We start from the raw sequence: 27,391 nt of genomic DNA, 5'->3' as shown, positions 1-27,391 counted from the left end.
TAGGGGTCAAGCCAGTGGGCAGAGGACTCAGGGGCTGAGGGCCCAGGGACTGTCACCTCTGTCCTGACGCTGCCTGAGTGGAGGAGCTGAGACTGTGTCACAACAGGCAGGGCTTTCTTGCCTCCCAATGGCACCGACATCACCCCCCACATACCCACCAGGAAGAAGCTGGCCTGGCCTGGCAGACGGGCTCCCAACTCCAGACTCAGAGACAAGCACACAGCAGCCAACACTGAGTTTAGAAAGTTTCATTCAAAACCCGCCCCCTGCCATGGAACAATCTCCTCCCAGCTGGGCTGGGGCCCTATCACTGCAAGCAGGGCAGTGTCAGGTAGACCGCCCCCCCAACCTCAGCTGCTGGCTGGAACCCTGACCATGGGCTGAGTGCTGCCTCCACCCAGCCTCGGGCAGCTTGGCACCCTCCCCCTCCCCACAGGAGACCAGTGAACTGGAGGCCTCCCGGGCTGGGCCAAGGACCCTAGCAGATGCGCCAGGGGACAGGACTGGCGTGCAGTCGACTGTGCAGGCTCACATCACTGCCTCCATGTGCAGGATCCTCAAGGCTTCAGAGATCTGGGCGCTGGTGTCCACCTGGCCGTACATGCCCACCAGAAAGGCCCGGTGCAGCAGCACGGCCGCGTGCTCTGTGGGAGACAGGACCCTCAGGAGGCGCCACGGGGACCAAGGGCTCCAGAGTACAGGCACCAGGGCAGGTGGGCTGCACTCACCTTGGCAGAGGAGGGTGTACTCGGGCAGGTTCCTGAGGGCTGTCTGCACCACCTCAAAGTCCCGGCTACCCAGACAGTACATGAATGTGGGCAAGAAGTCGGCTGCAATGCTGGAAAAAGCAGGCGCTGAGTGGGCACCTCCTCTCCATGCCCAATATGGCCCAGGGCTCAAGACCCCACTTGAGCCCCATGGCCAGGCCCTGCTGCACACGTGCTCACCTGGGGTTGTTCTGGATGGAGCGCAGGGCCAGGCTGAAGGCCAGGCTACGGCACGACTCCTCCTCGGAGCTCATGAGCCGCTGCAGGTTGGTCTGTAGGGTAGGGTGGCGTGTGACTGGGCAGCCTTGCTGTCCAGGGTGCAAGCCCTCAGCCCTTAGGATCTCCACATCCTGACAGCCAGTACAATGACAAAGACAACAGCAGGGAACCCCATTCCCCAAGCTCCCTCCCCGGTCCCTAGACAGCTCTGGGACCTCAGGCCCACGGGCAGGGAGCACTCCATCAGCAAGTTCCAGCCCAGAGCAGAGCAGCAGCCCTGCCTTGGTCCATGATCAACTGTGAGCATGTGGAGGGGCCAGGTTCAGACACGTGCTACCCCCACCCCTGAAGGCTTCTCCATCCCGGCCTCTGGAATGTGGGCACAGGGCACGGGCTTCATGTACCCCAGTAAGAGGCGGCTGACATGCGGGCAGCAGAGTCCACCCTCTGAGCCCCCAGCTCACTCACAGAGAAGAATCCCAGGATCTCAGGTCTCCTCCGGGACATCTCGTCTATGTCGCTCAGGACCTCCAGCAAATCTGAGACAGGCAGAGGAGTGACTGAGGGCTGGAGCTGCTGTAGTAGGACCTCGGCCTGGCTGTGCCTTGTCCCACCCGCCAGGCAGGGACAGGTCGAGAGCAGCACAGGAAGCCCTGGGTGGTCCCTGGTCCAGCTTCTGTGGGCTCTTGGGTACAGCGTGGCCCATCAGAACACTGGCTCCCACACCTCCTGGGACCTTCTGCAGTGTCCTTAGTGCTTGAAGTGGCCCAGGACCCCCCAGCAGCACCTCAGGGTGGAAAGCATCGAGTTCCACTAGCTTCGTAATTCTGCTTGGCCAGCGACCTCCAAGCATGGTGCTGGTGGACTGGGAAGCGTTCAGAGGTGCACACCCCTCCCCAAGACCCTTCTCCAGATATGAGACAGAATCTGCACCTGTACCAGGCTCCTCAGGTGCCCCTAGCCTGCTTTTCCAGATGCCCTGCTGGGAGAGCCTGCGGGACCCTGGTTCCCAGACTCACCCTCGACAGTCTGGCCCCTGGAAAGTCTCTTCATGTAGGGGGCCATTTCAGCTGCGGTCAGAGGGGTGAAGAGGGAGACGCTGACCAGGGGCAGGGAGCCAGCTGAGCTTTCATCTGGAAGACAGGAAACCAGTGCTATTGGCTGCAGACCATGAAGGTCTGCCAGGGGGAGCAACAGGAAACACTCAACATCAAGGCTACAGGATACGTGGGTGCAAACCTGGGTCATCCCTGCCCCAGCAGGGATCACACAGGACTCAGAAGGTGTGGCCACCACCCCGGCTAAGCAGGTTACCTGGTGCCCATGGGCGCTCAGTAAGTTTGATGAAACAAGCAGCACGGGGAGTGCCTGTCACCTGCTCTTTCCCTCCCTGTGCTCACCTGGCACATAGCAGGCGTTCAACAAAGGCGCCTGAGTGCTGGACTCTGTGCTAAGTGCTCCACGGATTTCGGAGAGCCACTCACGCCCACCGGGCTTCACGCCACTTGGCCCTGCGGGCTTCTGCCACTCACTCACTAACCCCTCCAGTTGTTGGCTGGACGTGGGAGCACCAATGGCCCTGCCTGCGGTGCAGATCACTATTGGGCATAAGGATCACAGGATGGAAAAAACAACAGAACACTGGGGACTCAGCCAGGTCCCATGGAGGAACAGGGTGCTGCCTGCATGTGCCACTGGCCAGGGCCAACAATGCCCAGGGGTACCTGGGACAGTCCCGAGGACTGTGGTGCTGCTGGGGAAAGCCAAACCTGCAGCCCCTTCCCAGCAGAACCTGGGGCCCACTCACCCTCTCCCTCCTCATCCAGGCCTTGGTCAGTTCTGCCGTCCCTGCTAGGCAGGCTCAGTCCCGCAAGGAGGGACTTGAGCATCACCAGGTCACTGCTGTCGAAGGACAGGTCGCTGGGGAGAGCACAGGGTACCGTGAGGACTCTGCTCCAGGTGGGGGGGAACAGGGTGGGGAGGTACTAGGAGGGGATGTGGGCGGGGCCCGGACACTCAGGAGGCAGCCGGGCTGAGTAGCCCTCCCTGTGCAGCCGCACGGATGCGCGCACACTCACTGAAGTGCATCCGAGTGCTTCTGCAGGAAGGCGATGGCGGCTGGGGCGTTGCAGGTGATGTACTTGTGGGTGAACTGCACGAACTTGTTGAGGAAGGGGGCCAGGTGGCGGGAGGACTTCCTGTAGTTCTGCAAACAGCAGCAGTGCAATGAGGAGCTCAGAGCCCGAACGCCCCATCTGGCCACGCCGCCTCCGGGAGCCTCACAAAGGACCCTGGGCACTACCAATGCCACCACCACCTGCTGGCCACTGGGCACTACGTTAAGGGTCCCAAGGGTCAAAAGGGCCCTGTCCTTCATGACCTCCCAGTGCAGATAGGGAACCACCAAATAGAGCCATGACCACAGGGTCGTAGGGTCAGCAGAGACACAGTGGGTGCAGAGGACCCGCCTGTCCTGGTGAAATGGGCCTGGCCAGGGCCATGGGAGCAGCTGGGCTGCGCTGAATGGGGAGCGGTTTCAGAGCTGTGAGGGCAGCTGGCTGAGGGCATGGGGGAGGGGCAAGGACAAGGGCACAGGCCCCTGCCTAGGTCACGACCCCACCGCCCAGGCTGGGGGCGAGGGCAGAGGGAGAGGGTGAGGGTGAGGGTGAGGGTGAGGGGCGGCACCCACCAGAAGCAAGCGGATGAAGGAGAGCAGGCAGTCCCACAGCGCCCCCTGGTGCTCGCTCTGGAAGACCTGTGGCTGCAGCAGCTCCAGCACCCCCAGCACGTGCAGGAAGAAGGTCAGGTGGTTCTGCTGCCGGAACTCCTGGAAGTTGAGGTGGGTGCGGCCGTGCAGGAGAGCGGCAATCATGGGCAGGTGCCTGGAGATGGGCAGAGTGCTTGGTGGTCCTGACCACCCAACACGTGGACGTGCACACCATGCCGAAAGTGCTGAAACACCCACCCAGATTGGTGGGTCAGGGCCCACACCGCCTGGTCCCAGGTGTGTGAGGAGGCGATATGGCAACAGTCCTCTCCTGGGTGCCCTGGCCCCTCCCGAGGCCCAGCTGCTGGGCTGTCAGAGCCTGGCCAGGCTGTGCACTTGCCCATATCAGCTGTCAGCCCAGACCCGTCTTGCACAGCCATCTGGAGTGGAGGCCGGGCTGAGCACTCCCAGAGCAACCCCTCGGGGTAGGGCATGAGGGCCTCTGCCTGGAGCTGTGCCCAGAAGCCCCAAGCGGTGGGTGGTACCTGAGCAGCAGAATAGGGTGAGCCACAGCCAACTTCCGACAGGCCATGTTGGCATCGGCCACGCGGTTCTCGGATGCTCGGGAGTCGCTGGTGTCGGCGAGGAGGGTGATGAAGCGGTGCGTGAGCACGTCCAGCTGGGAGGAGGGGGGGTGGTCAGAGGCTGGGGCTGCTGCAGCCTTCACATGTCACCTGTCCCCCAGAGCCTGCTGCCACCCTGAAGGGGCTGTGACAGGGCACACTGGGGCTGTGAGCGGGTCTCTGGGGCCAAGGTCCCCTCCTCCAGGCCCAGGCAGGCCATGCACTGACCCAGAGAAACTTTCCCTCCACTCTCCCTGGCACTTCTGCAAGTGAACAGGGTGTAGCCAGGTTTCCAGACAAACACACACACACTATTTGGAGTCAACCCCTCTACACAAAACAAAACCTCCCACTTTTGCCAAAATGATCTAATGAGTGGGGAAAAGCCAGCATTGTACGTAAAGTACAATCAACCTTGTGAAACATCAGGGAAACAGAAATGGAAAGAAACCGATCAGGAAAAAGCAACTCCCTCACTGCACAAGAACATGGGTGCAGAGGGCCCCACCCAGCAAGAGAAGTAGAGGCAGGTGCCTCCGCAGGGCCCACTAGAGATGGATGACAAGCAGGTGGGCCTGGCTCACAGCAGAAGCCATGCAGCCACGGAAAGAAACACACCAGCCATGCACGCTGGGGCATGTGTGGGTCTCAAAGTAACCACGCTGAGCGACAGATGCCCACCCACGGGACACCTGCATGAGTCTGTTGACAAGACTCCAGAAAGTGCAAGCTAAGGTGCAGAGAGAGTGGTGGTGACAGGGACGACTGGAGGCAGGGAGCACCTTGGGGTGATGGACATGCTCACTGGCTGTGGGTGGTTTCAGGGCACACGTCAAACCTTCCACGTGCACCACACTCCTGTGCCAGTGGTCCCTTATCAAGGAAACCAGGGGACGCAGGAAGACACCTGCTCTTCTCTGCTCCACACCCAGAGGACTTTTTAAGGAGCAAAGCCTTTTCCAAGACCATCCCCTCCCCAAGGTCCCACAAGCACAGGCCACCCAAACATGACACCGCCTCACACCAGGTTCCTTTCGTTTTTAAATCTGAGAAAGTGTGTTTCTCTGTCTCCTAGTTTGGGTTTCACCTCAGAAGCAACAGATGGAAGCCATGAGCTCGGTGTTGGCCTCACCTTGCAGATGCTGCTGGCGGTGGCAGCCACGCTGTGCAGCAGGACCTCGGGTGCATGCACACGGAGCTCTGGACGCTGCAGGTAGAGCTGCACAAGCAGGTCCTGGCAGCGCTGGCCGGGCACGCTGGGAGAGACAGGGCGGTAATGGGGTGAAGCGGCTATAAAACAGTGGGTGAGGGCCGGGCACCCTCCTGCCAACAGGAGCCGAGTCCTAGGCTCACATCAGCTCGGGTCCCATCAACAAGGGGTTGGGTGGAGCTCCTGATCCCGTGTCACACCCTCACCTGTCACCCCACTGCTGGATGCAGCCTGTCAGGTGAGCTGTAACCTTCCTGATGCTGTCGTCATCTCCACGGCAGCAGCTGAGCAGCAGGGGCAGCCGGGCCTGGAGGAGGCTGCAGGCAGCAGTGTCCCCATCCTGGCTCCTGGTCTCGGCCTCCGCCAGGATCAGCTCCACCAGGCCAAGGAGCTCGGGGGCCTGGACGCGCAACACCAGCTCCTCCCGCCGCTTCTGCAACAGGCACCTCCAGTCAGTTGCCCTGGACAGACCGACAGCTCGTGCACAGGTCACCCCACGCTGCAGGCAGGGTGCACCCGAAGACCTGCCTGAGGGGTGCGCTGGTCCCTTCCCTGCCAGATCCGAGGCACGTGGATGCAGGCCCAGAGGAAGTCCAGAGAAGCTGAAGGGTCAAACCTGGGGGGAAGCAAGGAGCCCCAGCTGAGTGTGAGGCTACCTCAGTTTCTGGGCACAGGGTAAAAAGTGGGGGTGTGGGGCAGAAAGGCGGCAGTGAGAGGCTCCCTGTGAGGACACGTTTAGGTCACAGAGAGCTTAAGAGTGCAGGTCAGTGGCTATAAGACATGGTGGCCCTGTCCTGCCTGATCGCTCCCTACCACACGCTGGCCCTGCCCACCCCCTAGCCTTGCCAGCCACACAGAGGGCCTCTTGGTGCCCCTGGGCCCAGTGTGGATTGACAGCTGTTGACATGATCCTAGGACGGTGGACATGCCCTTGCTGTCTGCCCTGGTGGTCACCCAGAAAAGGAACACTGGGCCAGGCGTGCTCTGTACCCTATTGAGGCAATGCCCCGTACCCTATTGAGGCAATGCCCACTGAAGGGCCCCCCATCCTGGGGCAAAGGGGCAACAAGGGCTGGGCAAGAAGAGCCCCAGTGGGTGGCCCAGTGAGCCCCAGGGGCCCAAGGAAGTAGGAGGAGTAAGGATGCTGGGTCAGATACCTGAGGGCCTTCAGTGCCACCATCACTGCTGGGCTACCTGAGCAACTTTGGGGCAGGTAGGGAGGCCAGGGGCTCACCTGTGCTCCCGGTTCTTGCCCAGCAGGACACGGATACACTGGTGCAGTGTGGACCAGTTGGACTGGTGCGTGAGGAGGGCCAGGAGGTAGGGTCGGAAAGAGGGCACCTGGGGGCCCGGCTGACCTTTGCCCTGGAGAGAAAGGAATGGTCCCTTTGCCTGGATGGTCCCTGCCGGAGCCACAGGGAGCAGAGGAACAGGGCCTTTCAAGAAAGGACAGTGGCTGCCTGAGCACCAGGCCCGGCAGCCACTCTGCAGAAGACACGTGTGCTGAGCTGAACCGACTCCTCAGAAACAGGGAACACACATGAGCAAAGGTGACAGAACCAACCAGTCAACATCCTGCTCTTGGCCTGCTGGTTTTCTCTAGGACAGCGTGGCCCTGGGGCCGTTCAGATTTACCAGAGTAGGAACAGCCATGGCGCTACCAAGGGCACAGGCCTGAGAGTGAGCACGTGGCTCCCAGATCCTCCCAGGTCACGTTCATGCTTTCCAGCGCTCTGGACAGGCGGCACCACAGAGGCCACCCCCCCACCTCAGGGCCCAACACCAGAGCTCGGAGGACCAGTCCCTCCTCATCAGCAGCACCAGGCTCCACTCCCCATCTGTTAGTGTGGCCCCGCTGGTCCCTGTTGTGAGCACCTGGGCCCACAAAGCACCTATCCTATGCCTAGCTGGGTGCCCCAGCAACCAGATCCAGCTGGTATAACTGGCTTAGAGGGGACATGGGACCCATCTGGGAAGATGAGGATTGGGCCCAGGATTCTATGGGCAGACACAGGGCCCCGGAGTGGCCAGGACTGCTGGTGGCCATAGTCTTCGGTACACAGCCCACCTTGCTCCAGGAGAAAAGGAGCCTCTGCTGCAGGTCAGGGCAGCTGCTGATCACCTCGGGGTCCAGCATCTCCAGCCAGTCCACCAAGAGACCCGAGCAAGGTCCCAGCCGCATGGCCTCCAGGCTGAAAAGGAGGGGAGGGGAGTGCTCAGAGATGCCAGCCAGAGCTGCCCACCAGGCGGGCTGCGGCCCCACCAGCTCACCTGCTGCCGTCAGCGTCCTGCCTGCCTGTGGCCGGGGGCTCCTCCTCCTTCTGCAGCAGCAGGGAGCTCACCACCATGATGGGCCTGGAGGCCGGGAAGGCGGAGGCGGCGGAGAAGAACACTGTCAGCAGCTCCTCCAGGTGAGGCGACCTCACCTCAATCAGACCCCGCAGGACTGTGGGGGGGACAGAAGGCCATGTGTCACTCCAGCTCAGGAGGAAGCCGGGTGGCACTCAGATCACCTGACTCTGGGAGAGATGGTCCCCCATCCCCTGCCAACAGTGCCAGGTGTGCCCAGGCCCAGGCTGGCCAGCAGTGGGTGGCAGCTTGGGGACCTGCCTTGGGATAAAGAGAGACTGTGGGACGAGCTGGTCAGCAGCAGGTGTGGATTCATCCTGTGCACAAACCCCTCAGCAGAGCCCAGGCAAGGGCTGGGGTAGCCACAGGGCATGGCTCACTGGGCTGAGGGCCTCTGTGTGGGGAGGCAGGGTGGGAGTCCTCATAGGCCCAGGCCCCGGGTACCTTTGCTGACGAGCTCGGGTTCCACTCCACACTTCTCCCCAGACCTGAGGGTAGCAACGAGGGCCCGGACAGTGGAGCTGACCACCTCCATGTCCCCACGGAATGCCAGGGCGTCCGCCAGGTGCAGGAACCCACTGCGCACTGCAGGGACATGTCTGTATGACCGGCTGGCCTGGGCTGGCCCTCTACCCCTCACTTCGGTCAGTCTGTCCTGTCCGGAGAGTCCCCAAACTGCCAACGCCCCTAGGGTCCCACGTGCACTTCCCTCCCTGGGAACCTCCCCCAAATCCCATGCCACTTGGCCATGTCCACACAGATGCCAATCCAGGGCCCACAGATCCGAGCACACAGCCCCATCTGTGCTAACAAGGGTGCCACACCCCCAACGGATCACAGACAACTCCGACCTGCCGGGAGGGTCTGGCTGCCGTCCATCCTGCCCACCTCCCCGGCCCTGCCTGCGCTTCGCCATCCATCCTGCCCCTCACCGTCACTGATTCTGCGCCGGGCAGAGTGCTGAGTAGCAAGCAGCTTGAGCTGGGCCTGCAGGGGCCCGGCCTCCCCGCCTGGGCTGTCCAGCCACTGCAACATCTGCATGAGTACTTTGAGGAGTAGCGATGAGAAGCCAGTGTCTTGGGGCGCACAGCGCTGTGGGGACAATGTAGTAATGGCCACAGTGGTTGGAGGGCCCACCCAGGGCTGTGGCCCAGGACATGGTCACATCCTCTCAAGCTCCCCCCATGGTTCCATGACCTCAGATGACATCTGAACTGTGGGGGAGGCGCCAGCTGTTTGCAACTTACCTCCATGTGGTCCAAGAAAAAGATTAATTGCAACATGCAGAGATACAAATGACAAAACACACTCTCACGTAAAACTAAGTAAGTCAGGCAACTGGTAAATCAGTGCAGCTAAGTGGCAGACACACGCGGAAACCACCCCTCACCTGGCTGGCTGGATACTTCCCAGCAAGGGCAGAACTCATCCCAGCCCCACGAGGAGCAGCTCCCTCCCTCCCTCCGCGTGTGACAGGCCTACCTGGTACTGGCCTAGCAGACGCAGCAGAGGGCAGGCCAGGAAGTGGCTCCGCTGCATGGACACCACCAGGGCTCCGCCGTGCGGGGAACTCAGCAGGGAGGCCATGGCCTGCAGCAGGCGCACAGCAACACCTGTGACCTCGGGGCTCCCCTGGCGCACTCGTGCCAGCTCCTGGCCCAGGGCCTGCTGCAGTGCTAGGGCAATAGGGCGGGCACTGGAGATCTGCCACCGTGGGCCGGGGCTCAGCGGGAAGACCTGGGCAGAGGAAGGGCAGTTGTCAGCACAAATGTGGCAGAAAGGCGACCCTCAGCCCTCTCACTCTGAGCCCATCACCACCACTACCCCCTCGTTGGCCAGAGGCCTGTGCTGGGGACTGTCTGGTCCCCGTAAGGCTCTCCACTCAGGGAGGACTGGGGCCTGCGTGGGGACCCCACCTTGGGAGAGAGAGAGCCCAGTGAGCCCAAACCCTGCCACCTCAGCCCCTCCTTGAACAACAGGGCCTGGCCTCAGGAAGTGGAGATGCAGGGGCGTGCAGGGGGCAGGGTCCTCCTAGAGATGCATGTGAGCAGGCCTGTGCAAGCCCTGAGGTGGGCACTACTCTGAGCCTGATTTTACGGAGTAGAAAACTGAGACAAAGAGTGGTTAAATTGCTCTTTGTCAGAGTAGGAACTAACTCTGAAAACAAATGCCAGGGTTCTGACCAGTGGCCGGCCCCAGAAGCCTCTCTCAACCTCGAAGTGGAGTCTCAGAGTAAAGCCCCTCCCCTGGGCAGGAGGAGGCCCAGGACAGCTGGGGAGGACCCGGCTTCTGTAGGGCTATCCCAGGCGGCCGTGGCAGTACCTGCAGGAGCATGCTGGCCAAGTCGTCCTCGGGGCCAAGGACTCGCACCTGAGTCATGGCCCGGATCCTACCCTGGCCCAGAGGTGGCTCTGGGCTGCTTTTGGGTTTTGGTGCCTCTGTACTGTCTGTAGGGAAAGGGAACAGGTGTCAACTGAAAAATCCCCAGCTAGTCTCAACCGGGACCAGGCAAACAGGCCGGCCTCACCCAGAAGCCTCCTGCCCGGAGAGGAGCACAGGCTTGCAGGCCATGCAGGCCTTGGGGCAGGAGCCCAGACACTGGCAGGCAGCAACTACTTCCCCTGCGTCTAGGATGGGCCAGGCTGGTACCTCGCCGAGGGGGCAGGGAGGCCGTGAGCAGGGAGTGGAAGGTCTGGCCTCCGGACGCTCCTCGCTCGTGCTGAACCTCGACCAGGTGAGCCATGTAGTCTGTGAACAGAAGCTGGGGGTGAACATCGGCCAACAGGAGCAGGGCTTCCCCGAGACTTCAGGAACCACCTGCTCGGCCTTTCAGCAGGAGCAGGCAGTGCTGGGCCCCCCCGAAGGTGTGCGGATGCCTAGGCTGGCTTGGATGGGCAGTGATGGCCTTGCCTCTCCCAACTACCTCAGCTTCCACCCCCTGCTCGGAGCTCCAGGCCCCCTCCCCCTTGTCCCCTCAGATACCAAACCCTGGGCTGCACTCGCCAGGTCCTGGTGCTGACCAACCAGTGCAGACCCATGGCCCTTACTCTTGTCCATAATGTTCTGTTCCAGGGTCTGGGGGTCATGGGCCACAGCCTGGTCCAAGTACTGGAGAAGCTTGCTCATGCTGGACACAGGGATGCCGAAGGACTGCACGAACAGCAGCAGCTGCTGGGGCTCCAGGTCCTGCAGGGCTGAGGCCGTGCTTACTCAGTGAGCACCCTTGGCTGACCCAGGCCCCCCTGCCCTGGGAGGCAGCTTCAGGTGCAGCAGCTCACTCCACAGCTGTGTGCAAGCCGTGGCTTCTTTCCTATTGGCTCTGAGCTCCCTAGAACCATCAGTGGTTCCTGCCTCCTCAGGAGTCCAGACTCCTCCAAGCGTATCCCCGTTTGACATCCTTCCAGAACCAAGCGAGGCCCAGCCCTTCCCTTCCCTAAGCTCCCAGGCAACTCTGTCGTCCGCACTCACTGTTCATGTCGGGCCCTCAGCCTCACACCTGAGGTAAGGTGCATGGGCCTGGTCCGCCCGCCCCCCCCCCCCCCCCAGACCAGCCCATACCTGCGTCTACCAGGCGAGGGACCTCAGAGCGGATCATGCGCAGCTTCAGCCAGTCGGGCAGGAGCAGCGCCTCCTCGGACGTGTCCACCAGGAAGGCCGTGGGCAGGGGCTTCTTCTCTGGGAACCAGATGTCCAGCAGAGCTTGGAACTCCTCGTCACCAGCTTCTGGAGAGACAACAGAGTCAGCAGCAGTGACAGCGCCACAAGGCCTTTCCCAAGCCCTCCGTCGAGGAGCCCTGGCCCTGAGATCGACGGCCAGGAGGAAGGAGTGCTGCTTCATCTCGCCCGTGAAAACCAGGGCTTTGGGGGAATGTGGACTGTCAACCATGAGGAACCAAGAGATTTCCCGGTGGGTTGAGAGCAAGGAGGTGGAGGCACAGGAGGGCGTTGGGGCACTGCCCATGGGCACCTCATGATGACAGGACAGCAGGTAGTGGGCAGGGAGGAGCCACAGCCTGTCCATCCGAGGTCCCATTGCGTGGAGGACGCTGAGTGCTCCCCCAGAACTCTCCGGACAGGCAGGGAGGACTCCCAATCTACCTCCAGGGGAACCCAGGAGGGCTGGGCAAGGCCCCTCTCACTCTGCTTGCTCAAAGTGGGCTCAGCTCTTCCTACGTAAAGCAGCAAGCCTGCCTGGGACAGACCCGGAGCCGCCCTCCCATGGCCTGCAGGCTGCTCACCGCGGGGTGGCCCCAGTGTCAGCAGGATGACCATGGCGTGCACCACCAGGATGTGCATGGTGGCCGTCTCCCCGCTGGTCCAGCGCAAGAAGACCTGGTCCTGAGACTCTGACTGTGGGGAGAGGACAACATGAGGGGCTGGGGTGCTGCGGGTGGGACGGGGCTCCGTGAGCAGGACAGGGCAGTGCCTTACCCAGCTGTACACCTCCTCCCCCTCCTTGCTCTTGCGCATGCGCCTGACGTAGCGAGAGAAGATGGAGAGCAACGCGGCCAGCACAGCATCTGACTCTGCGCTGCAGGAGCGCTTGGAGAAGAGGTGGGACATGATGGTGGAGCGCTCCACGATGAGCCGGGCCACGTCCTGGGGACAAGCACGTCAGGGGCCTCCTCTCACACCAGCCAACAGCCCATGAGCCAGCACACCCAAGAGGCTGCCCTGGGCACTGCACCGTGCTCAGCACGCCACATGCCCAACCGAGAGCACAACCATGAGCAGCATGGAGCCCACGGCGGTGGAGGGGCGTCTGCACCTCAGACACACAGGGACATGAAATGCCAACCGGGCTGGGAGGGTCAAGGCAAGGGGAACGACAGACTCCCTGGAGAGGGCACAGCCTGGCAGCTCACGTGGCCATTACCACCTGCCTGGCACGGAGAGGATCTGCTCACACCACCCAGAGAGCGACAGGACCCCAAGGGGAAGGCTGCACACCTACATACTGGACCCCGTGGCAAAAGCTCCAGCCCCACAGGGGTGGGGTCCCAGGCAGGAGGAGCCCACCCGAAGGCCCCGCTCTCTGTGCAGGCCCATTTAACCCCACCCCTCGCAGGGATCCATGTGGTCACTGGGCCATAGCAAGCCCACAGGAAAGCAAGGTGGAAGAAAGCCGGCCAGAAAGGAGCAGACACGGAGAAAGTGGGCTCCCTCCCCAGCAGGAACACAACGCAGAACACCTGGACGTGGCTCAGAGCCCAGAGCCACAAGGGCAGCCAGGCCTTGGGGACAGAGACTAGTCTGGCACCAAGTGGCACCTGATCCTCCTGCCCTCGATGCCTGGCCTGGACAGAAGGTCACCAAGAAGGAAGCTGGGAGCTCAGAGCCTCCCACCCAAGGGACAGCGCTGCTGGCCCTGCACTCCTCACCAGCGCCAGATCACTGTGCTGGCCCTGCTCCTCCACGGGCGTGTGCTGGGACAGGTAGACCAGATAGGCGCTGATGGTCTGTGGGTCGGTCTCCATGTGAATGGCCTGTTGCAGCGCCAGGGCTGTGGAGGCGCTGACGCTATGGAACAGGGGCAGCCTGGGCAAGTCGCGCAGCAGCCACTGGTAGCCCTGCAGCGTCTCTGCGTCCGCAGAGTCCTCCTCCGCCGGGGGCTCCTTCTCTTCCCCATCCCGCAGGCTGCCCTCTGACAGCACCAGGGACAGGCCCTGCAAGCAGACAGGCGGGCTGAGCTGGGCCTCCACACCATGACTCCCCAGTGCACCCTGACGGGTGGAGGCCGGTGGAACAGGTTCCTGAAGCCCAGGGAGCACGCAGGCTGCCAGGTGACAGACGCTGCATCCTGTACTGTCAGAGCTGCTCCCGCTGACACATGCACTGCAGGTTTCTAAGCCACCCCGGCAGGACACCACAAGAGGGCAGAGGCCGGTTCTGACAAATGTCATCAGCACCGTCCCTCTGGTGTGTGAAAACCAGTCAGGAAAGAGCTGGGTGGGGAAACGGTCACCTGCCTACAAGGAGAGCGGTGCCAGGAGCAGCGTGCGCAGGGACTACAGACTGGCTGCCCAACTCACCTTCATGGCCAGCACCCTGGAGGCCACCTGTGAGGAGCCGAGGCGCCGCAGGAAGTAGTCCAGCACCTCGCACGTGGTCTGCTCATCGGCCTTGGGGCCCAGCAGCAGGTCCTGCAGGCGGCCCAGTAGCTGCTGCTGCTTCTGCTGCCTCTGCAGACAAGGGGACCTCAGGGTAGGCTAGGGCAGGGGTGGGGGCAGCAGCGGGCAGGAGGGGGCAGGGGCGGAACCAGGGCACCCACCTGCCGCTTCCTGGCCTTCTGCTCCTTGCTCCCACCCTCCTCCTCCTCCTCCCCGGAGGTGGCGTCGTCGGCGGCATCATGCAGCAGGAACTCGCACAGGCACTGCACCGGAAGCACGTCCAGGGAGCCCTCGCTGGCCTGCACCAGGTCAGCCAGCCAGGGCATGGACTGCGACGAGGCCTGGCAGGGGACAGCGACCTCAGCAACTCCTGCCTTAGACCCTTCTCGGCCCTGCCCCCGGCCCATCAGCCCACACCCTGGGGTACAGCACAGTTCTGTCCATTGGGCTGACAGGAAGGCACAGCCCCGTGCGGCCCTCTTCCGGCTATGGTCTCATTTAGTGCCGGCCCGGCAGCTCTGGCAGGTGCCCGCCTGCCCCGGCCTCGAGCCCGCGGCACTCGCCTGCCTCTGGATGATGTTGAGCAGGAAATCTGGGTTTCTACTCCGACACAGCAGGTGCCCAAGGCGGAGGGACTGGTTGAGGCTTTTCACTTGGTCCAGGATGTGGGGGGGTGGCCTCCGGGGGGGCCCTCTGAAAGTCCCAGAGGACATGCCAGTTAGAAGATGCACACCCAGAGCTACAGGACAGCAGAGGTGAGGGAGGGATGGGAACTGCCTGCTGCCCACCTGAGAGGCTCCCCCTCTTCTTCCCAGTGGCCCAGGGACCCCTTCCTACCCCAGCTGCTATCTGCCCTCAGCCTCACCTGAGGCCAGCTCCATGAGGACCTGGGACAGCGGCCTGTCTCAGGGGCTGCTCCTCCGGCCACCCCACCCCACCCCACCCTCATCCCAGGCTGGGGCCTCGGGCGCGGCTCATACTGGGGGTCCAGGCTGGTGAGCTGAGACAGGAGGAGGCTGCTGCTCTCGGTGATGGTCTGCTTGGTGGACGCAGCCGCCAGGTGCCCCTCGAATGCCAGGATCTCCTGCTTCTCCCGCTGGGAGATTTGCAGCTCCCGGTTCAGCATCTCTGTGCGGGTCTCCTCGTCCGTTAGGGTGCACGGGGGGTAGGAGTAGTTACTGAGGGCCAGAGGGAGGAGCTGGTCACCATGCAAATGGGGGCACTGGTGTCCAGCTTCAGCCATCAGGCTGCTTTGGGAAGCCCCGGTGGGCCATCAAAGCCAGAGGTCTGTGAGGGAGCCCCAGGTTCTTCAGAGCTCTCCCTTGGCTATAGGTACTCCCTGCACACAACAGCGTGCTGCCCTCCCGAAGATCAGGCCCCAGTGCCAGAATCCTGGACCGAGCTGTGGCCTAAGACACTCTAGGCTGTAACCTTTCCCACAGGCAGGCGGCCCTAACTCACAGGGCCCAAGGCAGACTCGCAGCTCCCAGAAGCACGAGCTATCTCCTCTCACGCATCCTACAATCTAGCCTACCCTCCTGTGATGCCCACTGGTCTCAGTCCTGTCCTCAGGCTGCAGTCTGCTGTCAGGCACAGGGCAGCCCTTCAAGGAGTGCATAGAGCCATGTCTCCCTCCTGGGCCACTTGCACCAGAGCCTCACACGTGCGCACACAGGCCCCATCAGGGCACCAGCACTTTCCGGGCTCACTGAGGAACATGTGAGGCACAGTCACACCAGCCGCACCCGGCACTCAGGCTGAGCCGAGCCTGCCGTACACAGAAGTGGGTCACCTGTCGGGCTCCCAGGTGGCTCTCTCTCCACCTGCCTCACCCAGTCCAGTTCCTGATTCCTCCCGTCTCTCCTCATCACACAACCCGCCAGTCTGACACAAGTGCCCCCAGGATGACTCTTACAGGCTTGGGGCCTGCCCCACCCCCTGCGACGAGGGGAGACTCAAATTTAGAAACATGAGGCCCCAAGTCACAGGAGCCCAGGAAGCAGCTCGCTGACACTCCCAAGCATCCATGAGCCCGGCCTGGGCTCTGCTTCCTGACGTGGACGGGCCAGCTGCCCTCGGGAGGCCTGTCTCCTCAGCAGGCAAGCCAACATACTTGGTCATCACCATTTCCATGAGCATCTTTAGCGTCGGGTACTCCTCCCAGGCGGCCAGGCCTAGAGGGCAAGGAGACAGCAGGTGGCAGCCAGGACATAGCACCCCAGCTTGGCCACCCACTGGCACCTAGGGCCCCTCTTTCCAGCTCATTGTCCAGCCCCCCGCCAGGCTCTACTCCAGGTCCTGATAAGCAGGATGCCCAAAGGAAGAGATACCAACACCCAGCCCAGATGACCATGCTGGCCAGAGGGGCTCACCAATGTTCTCTGGGTTGAATGCGGCAACAACCAGCAGGAGGGGCCATGCCTTCCAGTAGAGGGTGGAGATGGCGAGGTTGGGAGGCTGATACCTGAAATGCAATGATGTTGACAGCTTGGCCTCAGCCGCACTGGGGTCAGTGACAAGAACCGATCCAGGCCAGGGTGGCACTAGCACAACTCAGGTACTGGCTAACCAGCAACTGCTTTAAAGTTTGTAATGCTGGGTGTGTGCCTCGGTGTCTGTTGGGGGCAGTGTTCTAAAATCCAGGGGTGATGATGGAGGCTCAACTCTGGGAACATGCTGAAAAAACTGAGCCACAAACTTTGCTCTGGCTGGTTTATCTCAGTGGTTAGAGCGTCAACCCACGGACTAAAGGGTCCCAGGTTCAACCCTGGCCAAGGGCACGTACCTCTGGCCTGTTTGAGTCAGGGTACATGTGGGAGGCAACAAATAAATGTGTTTCTCTCATATCAATGTCTCCCTCTCTCTCTCTTTCTCTCTCCCTTCCCCTCTCTGAAAAGCAATGGAAATATATCCTTAGGTGAGGATTTAGAAAATAATAAAAACACTAAGCCATGAACTTTAAACAAGTGAAGCATCTGTGAGTTCTCTCAATAAAGGGGTTAAGAAAACAGAGCTCAAGCTCACCGTTGTTCAAAAACAAAGTGTGTGTATTGAACACGGGAAAGGAGAACACGAGACACCAAAGAAAAGACAAGAGCCACTGAAACCCAGAGGACGGCAGGAGAGCGGCCCCGTCACCCCCGCAGGCTGGCCTCACAGGTATCTGCGGACAAGCTGAGCCGTCCTGTGGGGCAGGCAGCACTTTAGCCCCGTGGGCAAGTGGAGGGAGCAGTAGCTATGGACGGGAGCCTCAGAGCAGGAGAGAGAGGAAGTCCTGGGAGGCAGGCACAGGCGATGGTCTCACCCCGGGGGCAGCTGGATGTTCTCCGGGTGGTGGTAGGTGCACAGGTTCAGCACAGCATCGAGCAGCTGCACCCTCTCCACCTTCAGCACATCCACGTCTGAAATGCAAGGTCCAGGGCCCGTCAGTGGACACCAAGGCACAGGGTTCAGGCCACAGATGCCAGAGCGAGAAGACCAGCCTTCCTCTCCAAAGCCAGGAGGGAGGGGAAGACTAAGACTGCAATAGGCAGGAGATGAAATGCCACCAGCACCCCCAGCGAGGAGGTGGGAGCAGCTGTTGAGCTGGCCTGGGGAAACTGAGGCAAGCTTTCACTTGGTGACATCTGAGCTGGTCCAGAGAGGAAGCAGCACTGCTGGAGACAGCCCAGCGAGCACAGGAGGAACTGACCATGAGAGAGCCCATGGCGAGGTGGCAGGTGACCGTCACCTGCTGGGCCAGGGAAAAGCCCGGAGGGACCCTTACCGTCTGCCTGCACGGCCGCAGCTCGCTTCACCAGGTGGTCAGCAAGCTCCATGGCGTCCGCGGGGCCGAGTGGGAGCTCACGGGACAGCCCGATGACCAGGATGCGCATCAGCGTGTCCTCCAAAATGGGCACCTCAGAGCACAGGCGTAGGAAGAAGCTGTGGGCAGACCAGGGAGAGACTGGGCTCAGGGGACCAGCCAGACCACAGGTGATCCCTTAGCCAAGTGCCACAGGCCAGAGGGGCTGCCACCCACCCTCGTCCAGGTCACTTGTTCCCAATGCCTCTCTGGACAAGGCTAACCATCCTAGGGAGGGACGTGAGAAGGTGTCCAGCCCTTGGGGGACTCAAGAGCCAGGAGGCAGGCAGGCCAGTCACAACCCCCAGCCCACCACACTAACAGGAGAAGAGGGTGAGATGAGCAAGCTGGTCTGCGGAGCAGAAACCGGAAAGTGGGATGCTTGGGGCAGAGTGACCCTGGGCTGGGGGAGGTGGAGCCATGACACTGGCCAAGGTGGGAGGACATGTGTGTGTAGCTGTTTGGAAGGAGAGAACAGTAGTTTGGGGAGTGACCAGAGGTGGGGAGCTGGAAAGTCCCACTGAGCTGGTGTTCAATCTCTGGGAGTGAAGGTGACACATAGGATCCAGTGGCAGGGGGACAGGGACAGTGTGGACTCTTCCTGGAACAGACTCCCACCCACCCACACGAGCACATAGGAGCTCACTTGCGGTCACTCTCGGGCGGCCAGTTGTCCCACTTGTAGTAAGTCTCTGGCTGCTCTGTAAAGAGTACCTTGTGGAGGCTGCAGGAAGCAGACAGGGCCATCAGGGGCAGTGCCCAGGGGACCCTCTCCTCCCAGACCATCTCCCACAGGCTCAGAGGATGGCCATTTCCTAGGGCCTATGATTCTCCCGGCACCTTCTCGAGAGCCTCGAGCAAATCCCCAACAAGGCCTGCAGGGGTGGCAGGTGGCAGGATGGTCTTTATACGCCCCAACCCCAGGCATACAGGACCCCACCTCCACCCGTCTGGGGTAGGTCTGCCTGAGGTTGTGACAGCACAGGGTGACCCAGTGTCAGCAGCATAAGGGACTGCTGCTGCCACTGGCTCCTCTGGTTCCTAGAAGACTGGTGTCAGGCAGTGGCCACATCCATGGAACAGACTCCTGCGTGGGGAGACTGGGAAGTGGTGGCCTGTCCCTCCCAGCGCCATCTGGCAGCACGACCCGGGCCGCACCAGTGCACGTAGTCCTTGGGGGCCAGTTTGCTGATGGAGGGGACAACGGTGTGGAGCCACCAGACCGCATCCCGCTGGATCGCAGCGATCTGGTTCTGGAAAGAGCGCAGCACCTCAAGGTCTGAAAAGGACAAGCGGGGTTATCTGCATGCCTGCACGGCAGCTCGCGGCAACAAGTGCTTCCCAGGGTCCAGGTCAAGACCGGCATAGGGAGGGAGGCCTGGGCCCTGGGGAGGGCCGGCAGCCACAGGTTACCACTGCAGCCCGACCAGGGCCCTGCTGTCTCCGACCCGGACCCGAGCAGCCTGGCCTGGCCAATGCTTACTCTTCTTCTCTCCTTTGTCCCAGGCAATGCCGGCCTCCTTCACCTGGGCCGTGATACCCAGCATCATGGACACGGCCAGCACGTCTGTGATGTGCACCACAAACCGCTCCTGTAAGCACAGCCCAGTACACCATTTGCACCCAAGGCCTCGCCCAGGCCCTCCACCACACGAGCAGCTAAACAGGATGCTGGGTCCAAATGGTGCCAGGGAACCCTGTGCCAGGAGAGAGCCAGGCAGGAGGTTGTCCTGGGACTAAGAGCCTATGGGCAGCAAGGCCAGGTCAGGCCACAGGAAGGAGGTTCAGCTAACAGAGCTGGACAGAGCCCCAGCCCCAGAGAAGCATGCCACCACATGGGGCCGTACGCCAACCTGCCTGCATGGCATTTGACACCATCCACAGCCTGCCCCAATCCCTGCTCTTCAGCACCACCTCCCTCCACCCATCCCTCTAAAACCTACCCAGAGCAGATAGCCCGGCCCATGCCGTCGGCATCACCTGGGCTCCCTGCTCACTGTCCCCTGGGCTTCCCTGGCTCCACCAGTTACCATTCTGTCCCCACTTCCACATCCAACCCAGAGGATGCTGGCTCCCCTGGGGACACCTGGCCAGCCTTCCCTGGTCCTCTCTCAGGATGGAGCCCACTGCCCTCTGGGACTGGCTGCTGCGCATGTGGGCACCAACCACTCGGCCCAGCACACTACACACGGAACGAGAGGCAGCAAGCAGGAGTAGAGTGGGGAGCCCGCATGTCCCCTGCGTGCTGAGGGGGAGTGCACACCTTGAATTCCATGTCCAGGTACTGGGGCTCCTTGCGTTCCTGCATGAGCCCGAGGCAGAAGGCCTGGAAGTTGATCTCGTGCTTGGTCTGTTTGATGATCTCGCGCAGCAGGGCCCGCGAGGCCCGCAGGTAGTCGTCCTTATTGGTCAGCAGGTCCTGGAACACCATCGCCAGGAACTGGGCAGAGAGACCATGCAGAGAGCTCACCACCAGCTCCCGTCCCACCACAGGCCTGCCGTCGGGGCCTTGCTCGGTCCTGCAAGGAGCCGCCCCAGAACCCTTCCAGGACAAGCTGCCCTGCCTTTCCCAAAGCACAACCAGGCATGTGAGTGCATGCCCAGCACTGATCTGACCAAGCCATTCCCAGACAGCGGGCGCGAGCCTGCCCATTCCCTGTCCCAGGGTCTGAGAGCAGCGCTGCTTCTTACTCAGCCCTCCTGGCAGCTGGCCTGTGGGGAGCTAGTCCTTGGTTAATGAGGGGACAGATTAACCAACAGACACTGGCTGGGGACTACCCAGCCCTAGGGATGAGCATACTGGCTCAGCCTCGCCACACCCACCTCCAAGCAGAAAGCAGGTCCACCCCTCCTAACACGCTGGTCTATAGGATGGCAGAGGGCAGCTGTGAGGACTGGCACACAGGTCGACCTTCACATTTTATATACAACCAAGCAGTTGAAAAACCTAGCTTTTGTTAATAACAGGAATGCCGTTCTCAGACCTCTTCAGAAAGGACGCTGAATACACGAGACTCATTGCCAGGCCCCAAGGTCAGTGCCAGGAGGGCAGCAGAGACACCTGCGAGACCCTCTGGAGCTGAATGCAAGTCAAATTCCAGTGTCCCCAGCGCACTGGCACAGCCACCACCCCTTCCAGTGCGTCTCCCACACAGTTTGGGACCACCCCGGCCTCTCTAAACACCAGTATCATAGATGACGCCATGCACTACTCTCCACCCCAGTCCAGTGGGGGAGTCCCAGGCCTGTGGTACAGCTGCACCCAGCGCCCCTGGTGAGCGCCAGCCACATGACCGCAAAGCTACCAGGCATCCAACTCTACCTTAGGAGCCAGCTCCGAGCTGTGCTGCAGCACCGTGTAGAGGATCTGCATGTTGTTTGGGTTCCGCGCATTGGAAAGTTCATTGAAAATCACAAACTTGATGGTGGTGCCCAAGTTGTCCTTGTGTGCATTCAGCAGCTCCCTAGAATGACCCAAGCAAATGGGTCACTGGCCAGGCCACCCCTGGAGACCCTCCCGCCTCCGAAGTCCGCCTCTGCAGCACTGCCAGCCGCACCTGATACAAAGCATGTAGTGGTTGAGGAGAACTTTGGGCTTGAGGCGGATCTTGATCAGGTGGGAGATGACATCCATATCCTCGGCGCCGTGTGTGCTACAGTTCATGCACACAGACATCAGCAGGTCCTGGGCCGGCCGGGTCAGCTGCAGCAAGGCCAATCACCCCATCAGCCCAGCAGCCTCAGCAACAGGCTGGGCCCAGGAGGGTGACCTGTGTGCTGTCCTCACCTTGGGGTTCTGCAGCCACATCTCCAGCTTCTGCACTGTCATCAGCCGCACTTCCTTGTAGCCACAGGTGGAGGTGAGGAGCCGTAGGAGGTTCCGCGAGACATTGTCAATGGGCTGGCGCCGATTGAGCTGGTCCCGCAGCATGTCCAGAACATACTCCTCCACACTCTCTGTGAGGTCTTCATACCTAGACCAGAGGAGGGAGGAAGAAAGAAGGAGGGAGGCTCTCCTGACTGAGCCCACCGACTGCCTCCCTGCCACACACACGGCCTCACTAGCTGGGCCTGGGCCGCATGCCTACCTGGGCATGAGCTGGCCCTCCTGCTCGGGGCTCAGCTTCTCCTCAGCAATCAGGAGCTCTGTCTGGCTGTCTTCTTCCTCAGTGAGGGAGGGGTGAGGGCTGCTCCCTGCAGATAAGGGCTTCATGGACACATGCACCCACCCATCCCACAAGCATCTGCTCCCCTAATGTTGTGCTCCCTGGAAGGAGGGACCCCCGCCACCCCTTCCACTGAAAACACCCCTTCCCTCCACTGCCTGAGAGCCCAGCTTCTCTCACCAGCACTAAGGTCCCCTCCACTGCGTCCTGCCTCCCCCTGTAGGAGCATGCTCCTGGGGGGCATCCTGGTGTTAAATGCCGTCTGGATATTGTCCACGAATGCCTTGCAGTGTGGGCTGTCCACCCAGATCCGCTCCCCCAGGGAGTCTTCGATGTACACCTGCCAGGGACAGTGGCTGAAGTCCAGGCCCCTGTGGGCAGCTCACTTCTGCCTACCCTTGGTTGCACGAGGGCTAGGCCATGGGAAGAAGACAAGCGCTTCCCCGAATGCTGCCAGCTGTCCGAAGCAGGGCTCCCAGGAAGTCCTCCCCAGTGCCCCGTGCAGGAGACAAGCTGTCTGCGGCCATTGGACAGCCACCCTCTGAGAGAACGCCGTTTGCTTCTCCCCCGCCCCGGGTCCAGGAGTCACTCTCACCCAGGGCATTCTGCCCTGAGACTCTGGGCGGGACCCACCTTGACAAAGATCTCCGGCCAGTTCTCGTCCTCCTCGTAGGCAGCCATGAGGAGGCTGCAGGCCAGCACTGACACCAAGCTGTTCCCCTTGGCCTTGAAGTTGATGGAGGCATCCCGCCGCAGAAGGCTGCAAAGCGCCTACAAGAGACGACCCATGTTGCCAAGGCAGCCTCGCCCGGCAGGGAGAAGCAGCACCGGCCCGTGCTCCACCCAGCCCTCACCTCAATGACACCCTCTGTGGCGAAGATGTTGGGCTTGATCTTGGCCAGGTACATGAGGCTCAGATAGAGGGTGCTGTCGGGCTTGGCCCGCGTGACCTTCAGCTGCTTCACAGCCCCACACAGCACGCCCTCAATCCTGTCATCGTTGCCTTCCAGCTCAGCAGCCTCGATCTCATCCAGCAACGCTGGGGGCGGGACTACAAGGCAGGAGGCCCGTCAGAGCAGGTGGCCACAGAGAGGCTGCCCATCAGGTCCTCAAAGCCACGCGACAGAGCACCCATCAGAAACTCGGCAAGCACGGGTCTCAAGCTATACCTCAGCTGGCCATCAGGGAGCTCCAAGAACAGCCGAGCCAGCCAAGGTGTGAGCAGGGCAAGTGCTCCAAGATACATGGGAACGAACTAGACAGTGATGGCCACGCACAGGCACAGTGCCTCATGGCCTTAAGTGCTGCACCAGCCACCTCCTGACCTCTCTCACTGCCTCCCACACTGCTACCCCAGAGGGGTCTGGCAACACATTTATTTTTCTACAAATTGGTCAATTTGTTCTAAGTTTTCAAATTAATTGGCACAATGCCATTCAGAGCCTTACTCTTTTCAGTGGCGGCCGCTCCTTTGGTGGTCTGTCCCTCACGCTGTTTTCTCACCTGCCTCCTCCTCACACAGGCTTAACTGTTCCAGTGGTCTCTGCAGGGAGCCCGTTGGTCCTGACCTCCCTGTGACGCCTCCCCCTGCTCTTCAGCCTTTCCTTCTCTCCACTTCCTTTGGTCTTATCCATTTGTTCTCTTACCTTCCTCAGCTGCAAATTTAGCTCATGACGGTCCCTAACACTGGTACTGCTTCTCTAAAGCCCCTCTCAGAAGTGCTTCAGCTCCACCACGTGTTCTTTGTGCTGCATTTATGGTTCAGTTCTGGGTATTTTCTCATTTCCGTTATGTCTTCTTTGGCCAAGAGTTTTTTAAGATTGTGCTTTTCAGTATACAAACATATGGAGAGAGGTGTTTTTACTAATTTATAAGTTAACTGCACCAGTAGTTACTGACCACTTTCTAGTGCCAGGGACGAAAGCCAAAGGACAAGAAGGATGGACTGGATTACAGAAGGTCCTGCCTTGAAGACATTCTAAACGCCAGACACTGTCAACAGCCAAATGCAGCCTTTTCCATTTTGCTAAGAATGTTTGTAAAGTACGCTATCATTCAGTGTTTTCAATAACCACCTTTCACAGGTGATGCTAAGAAAAGAAAATCAATGAAGCTCAGGCAGTAGCTGAGGTCGTGGACGCTCTGGCTTCCCCCACTTGAGTGGCCCAGGTGAGGACCCTGAACTGAAGGTCAAGGTCAGGGGCAGCTGCTGCCTAACTCGTTTCTAAAGCACAGTACCAGTTGTGTCCTCCACCCTGCAGGCGCCCAGGGTCCCTAGTCAAGCACAGGCCTCTCCCCTAGTTGCCAGCCTCGGTTCTGACCACTGCGTGCCACCCAGGCCTCCCCTGTTCCGAGAGCAGTTCCAGCTACAGGACACAGGTCTCCGCTTAGCAGTTTCCTCTCCAGCACCTTGAGTGCCTGTGAAATCTCACCCCTCCATCAAGGCGCAACGTCACATTACAGCTTCCTAGCGAGTCTCCCCTCTCCCTAAGCTATCGGTGTGTCCCTAGATGCCCAGCGTCTGGGAGCGTTTTGATATTTAACAGATCTGACCTAGGGACATCATGGAGCCACCAGGAATGATCAATGGGGACATGAGGCAGGAAAGCAGGGCAGGTTGAGCGCAGAATTGAAGGCTTCTTCAGTAAATGACAGGATTAGGGAGGAGTCTTGCAGTTTCCTTTAATGTTGAATTAAAAGTAAAAAGAGCCTGGCAGGTGTGGCTTAGCAGTGGAGCCTCGGCCTAGGATCCAGGAGATTTAGGTTCGATTCTGGGTCAGGGCACAGGCCTGGGTTTCAGGTTCGATCCCCAGCAGGGGGCACGCAGGAGGCAGCTGATCAAAGAGGTTTCTATCTCTCCCTCTCCCTTCCTCTCTCTGAAGTCAATAAAGATATATCTTAAAATTTAAAAAGGAAAAAAAAAGAAAAAAGAGGGAGGGAACCAGCTCACTGTCAGTGACTGGGGAGGAAAGGGGGCCAACCGCCTCATCCCAGGCAGGGACAGGGACTCACCAGGACCACAGCCCTGAGGGCAGGGCCTGGTCCTCAATCACCGTTTATCCTCAGTGCCCACAAGAGAGCCTGTCACAGACAAGTGGATGGAGGAATGAACCGCTCCTGGCCTCCAGGACGGCACTGACTCCCACCAGCCCCTCTAGAGGAAAGACCGTGGACAGCAAAGCGATGGGATTGTACGGCCCCTTCCAGTGACCCAGCCACAGGCTGGCTCTGCCTGACTTAGGAGCCAGCCTCACAGAGACGCCAGCGAGGCTCTAGGAATATCATGCCCAGTGTCCACGCGTGCTCCCGCTACGTGGCCGCAGCAGCTTAGTGCCCAGGCCCCAGGCCCTGCCGGGCTGTGCCCCTGCTCTGGTTGCATTCCTCACGCTGCCCCCAAATTCGGAAACACAAATGAAGTAAGGGACGCTGCCCCCCCCCCCCCCCCCCCCCGTTCTCCAAGAACCTGCACCTGTGGGGAGGAAGTCCAGGGACCAACTTTACCTTCAATGGGAACCACAGATGGCTCTTTAATGGAGGGAGAGATAGCGCGCTTTTCTGCCACCGCAGCCTCAGCCAGGCGCCCCAGGGCACTCAGAGGGGGTGTGGAGGGCAGTTTGGGGCGTTTGGTGAGGCCGGGCAGGGCCGAGGCTCCAGCCAGGGCGGCGGCGGCAGCATCCCTCTTGCGCTCGGAAGGCAGGCCGGACGGCGCAGGCTTCAGCAGGGCGGACGCCGTTTTCGAGTCGCTGGCCTGACCCTTTGAGCCCAGAGCGATGAAGTCTCCCGGAGGAGGGTGCCCTGCAGCGGGAGGGAGGCGGGGAAACGTGCGCCTTCACACGGGGGCTGTGGAGGAGCGAGACCGTAGCGACGGCCTCCAACCTCCCGAGACCCCAGAGGGGACCCAACAGAGCTCAGGGAGACACCAGCCACCCAGAGGTCCCCGGCGGACGCGGACAGCCACGGTGCCAACTGCCAACCGGGCCGCCCTCACGCGCGCGCGCCGGCGATGGGCACCGACGCGGCCCGGGCACAGGCGAGGACCACCGGGCACAAAGAGGCTGGGCAACGCGCCCCCGGCCGCACAGCTGGCGCGCGGCGGGCCCCGGGAGGGTCGAGGCCCGGCCGGCTGCGGTCGGCCTCCTGCGGCCCGGGACCGGCGGAAGCGGGCGAGCAGCCTCCCGGGGCCCGGCCTCGACCCTCCCGGGGCCCGCGGCGCCGCCCGCGCCGGAGCGCACCTGACGTCTTGGCCGCGGCGCTGGGCCTGCGCACGGCGGGGGCCTTGGCGCGGTTCATCGCGCCGCCGCGCCGTCCCCGGGAGGCAGCAGCGCCGGGCGCCCGCTCGCCGCTCCCTCATTCATTCGCTCCCGGCCGCCCGGGGCCTCGCGCTGGCGGCCGCCGGGCCCCGCCGGGAGGAGCGAGTCCGAAGGGGCCGCGCGGGCGCCGCTCAGAACCGCCGGGAGGGTCGGGGTCGCCGGCAGCCGCGATCCCCGCGCGAGCGCTCCCGGGTCCTCAGCGCTCCGCGGCCGCCACAGCCGCCGCTCCGGAATCGGAAGTCGGTCTCCGCCAGCCAACTTCCGGGGGAACCGGAAGCAAAATAGTGCTGCGGGGCAGGCGGGCGGGCGGAGAGGCGAGGGGGGCCGCGGCGCCTGCGCGGCGCCTGCAGCGCCTCTGGCGGCGGGAGGCCGCAGGCGTCCGGCGGCCGCTGGTGTCCGTCCAGCGGGGCGCCCTGGCTCAGGGTCAACACCCGAGGGAGCCGGGCTGGGAAGGGGGCGTGCAGGTCTGGTCTCCGCGGCCCCTCCCGCTTGTGGGTCAAAGCACAGCTCTGGGGTCCCCACAGCGGGAGGTAAGAGGGAGCCCAGGGGACACAGCGCCGGGAGCAGGGGGACCTGCCACCTCCAGCCTGTCCCTGGGGGTGGCCAGCCCCTGACCACAGCCTCGGGGTCCAGCCTGCGCGGGTCCCTGTCACAGCTGCTGACCCCCCGTGCAGAGGAAGGGGGCCCCATGCACAGACCCTCAGGCCGCTTGTTGGGGTATCACGCCCCAGAGCCTCTGGCTGCAGCCCACGTGCCCACCAGGAACCAGGGCCACAGCCTGGCCCTTGCCCAGGCCCTTGCGGGGTGGCCTCCCCTGGGGGAGCCATGGGGGTCCGCGGCGGGAGAAGGGTTCGGGAAGGACCTGGCCCGTCCCCGACAGCCCAGGTGCCGGGGCGGGCGGAGGGCTCGGGCACGGGTGAAGCCCGCCGGGCAGGCTGTGGGGCGGCTGAGCTGGGGAAAGCTGAGCCTTAGAGGTGTGGGGGGGCCCAGGAGAGAGGGCACCACAGTGGTCAGCGTGGATGCAGCCCCTGCCAGCAGGGTCACTGTTGGGTGTCCAGCACCTGGACGGGGCAGCGCAGCCACCGG

The 27,391-nt window shown here is 61.8% G+C and overlaps 1 protein-coding gene across 4 annotated transcripts; it reads right to left on the bottom strand.

Moving 5' to 3' along the window:
* Positions 1–232: 232 nt before the first annotated feature.
* Positions 233–26,363, bottom strand: INTS1 (integrator complex subunit 1). Of its 4 annotated transcripts, none has more exons than XM_081137075.1 (46): positions 26,228–26,363; positions 25,497–25,790; positions 22,850–23,046; positions 22,629–22,766; positions 22,176–22,335; positions 21,918–22,023; positions 21,617–21,803; positions 21,387–21,532; positions 21,152–21,293; positions 20,093–20,269; positions 19,313–19,421; positions 18,988–19,108; positions 18,476–18,553; positions 17,752–17,909; positions 17,290–17,386; positions 16,358–16,449; positions 16,099–16,159; positions 14,966–15,163; positions 14,549–14,678; positions 14,147–14,326; positions 13,908–14,057; positions 13,257–13,541; positions 12,307–12,474; positions 12,114–12,225; positions 11,434–11,598; positions 10,923–11,069; positions 10,525–10,623; positions 10,198–10,322; positions 9,358–9,612; positions 8,808–8,967; positions 8,320–8,460; positions 7,798–7,972; positions 7,595–7,718; positions 6,761–6,891; positions 6,055–6,142; positions 5,733–5,959; positions 5,449–5,572; positions 4,239–4,372; positions 3,676–3,868; positions 3,065–3,192; positions 2,794–2,906; positions 2,006–2,119; positions 1,455–1,525; positions 948–1,039; positions 729–838; positions 233–644 (listed from the first exon to the last, which is right to left on the bottom strand). In XM_081137075.1, the coding sequence occupies exons 1-46, from the start codon at positions 26,283–26,285 to the stop codon at positions 529–531; spliced, it is 6,576 nt and encodes a 2,191-aa protein (XP_080993201.1). In that variant the 5' UTR covers positions 26,286–26,363; the 3' UTR covers positions 233–528. The 4 variants fall into 4 exon arrangements, with proteins under 4 accessions (XP_080993201.1, XP_080993202.1, XP_080993199.1 ...); XM_081137076.1 differs by having other exon boundaries at positions 11,434–11,595; XM_081137073.1 differs by having other exon boundaries at positions 21,617–21,810; positions 21,919–22,023.
* Positions 26,364–27,391: the final 1,028 nt, after the last annotated feature.

This window comes from Miniopterus schreibersii (assembly GCF_964146895.1).
Source record: "Miniopterus schreibersii genome assembly, chromosome: 4".
Classification (NCBI taxonomy): Eukaryota; Metazoa; Chordata; class Mammalia; order Chiroptera; family Miniopteridae; genus Miniopterus; species Miniopterus schreibersii.
The sequence above is the reverse complement of the archived record's forward strand: the minus strand, read 5'-3'. Positions and strand labels throughout refer to the sequence as shown.

Bases quoted from the DNA above. Each gene is read 5' to 3' on its own strand.
- INTS1 (XM_081137073.1), bottom strand. From the start codon at position 26,285: ATGAACCGCGCCAAGGCCCCCGCCGTGCGCAGGCCCAGCGCCGCGGCC. The intron at 17,910-18,475 runs GTGAGCTCCTAT...GTCTGCCCACAG, and splicing joins CCGCCCGAGAGTGACCGCAA to CTTCTTCCTACGCCTGTGCT. The intron at 6,143-6,760 runs GTGAGCCCCTGG...GCTTCCCCCCAG, and splicing joins GGCAAGAACCGGGAGCACAG to GTTTGACCCTTCAGCTTCTC.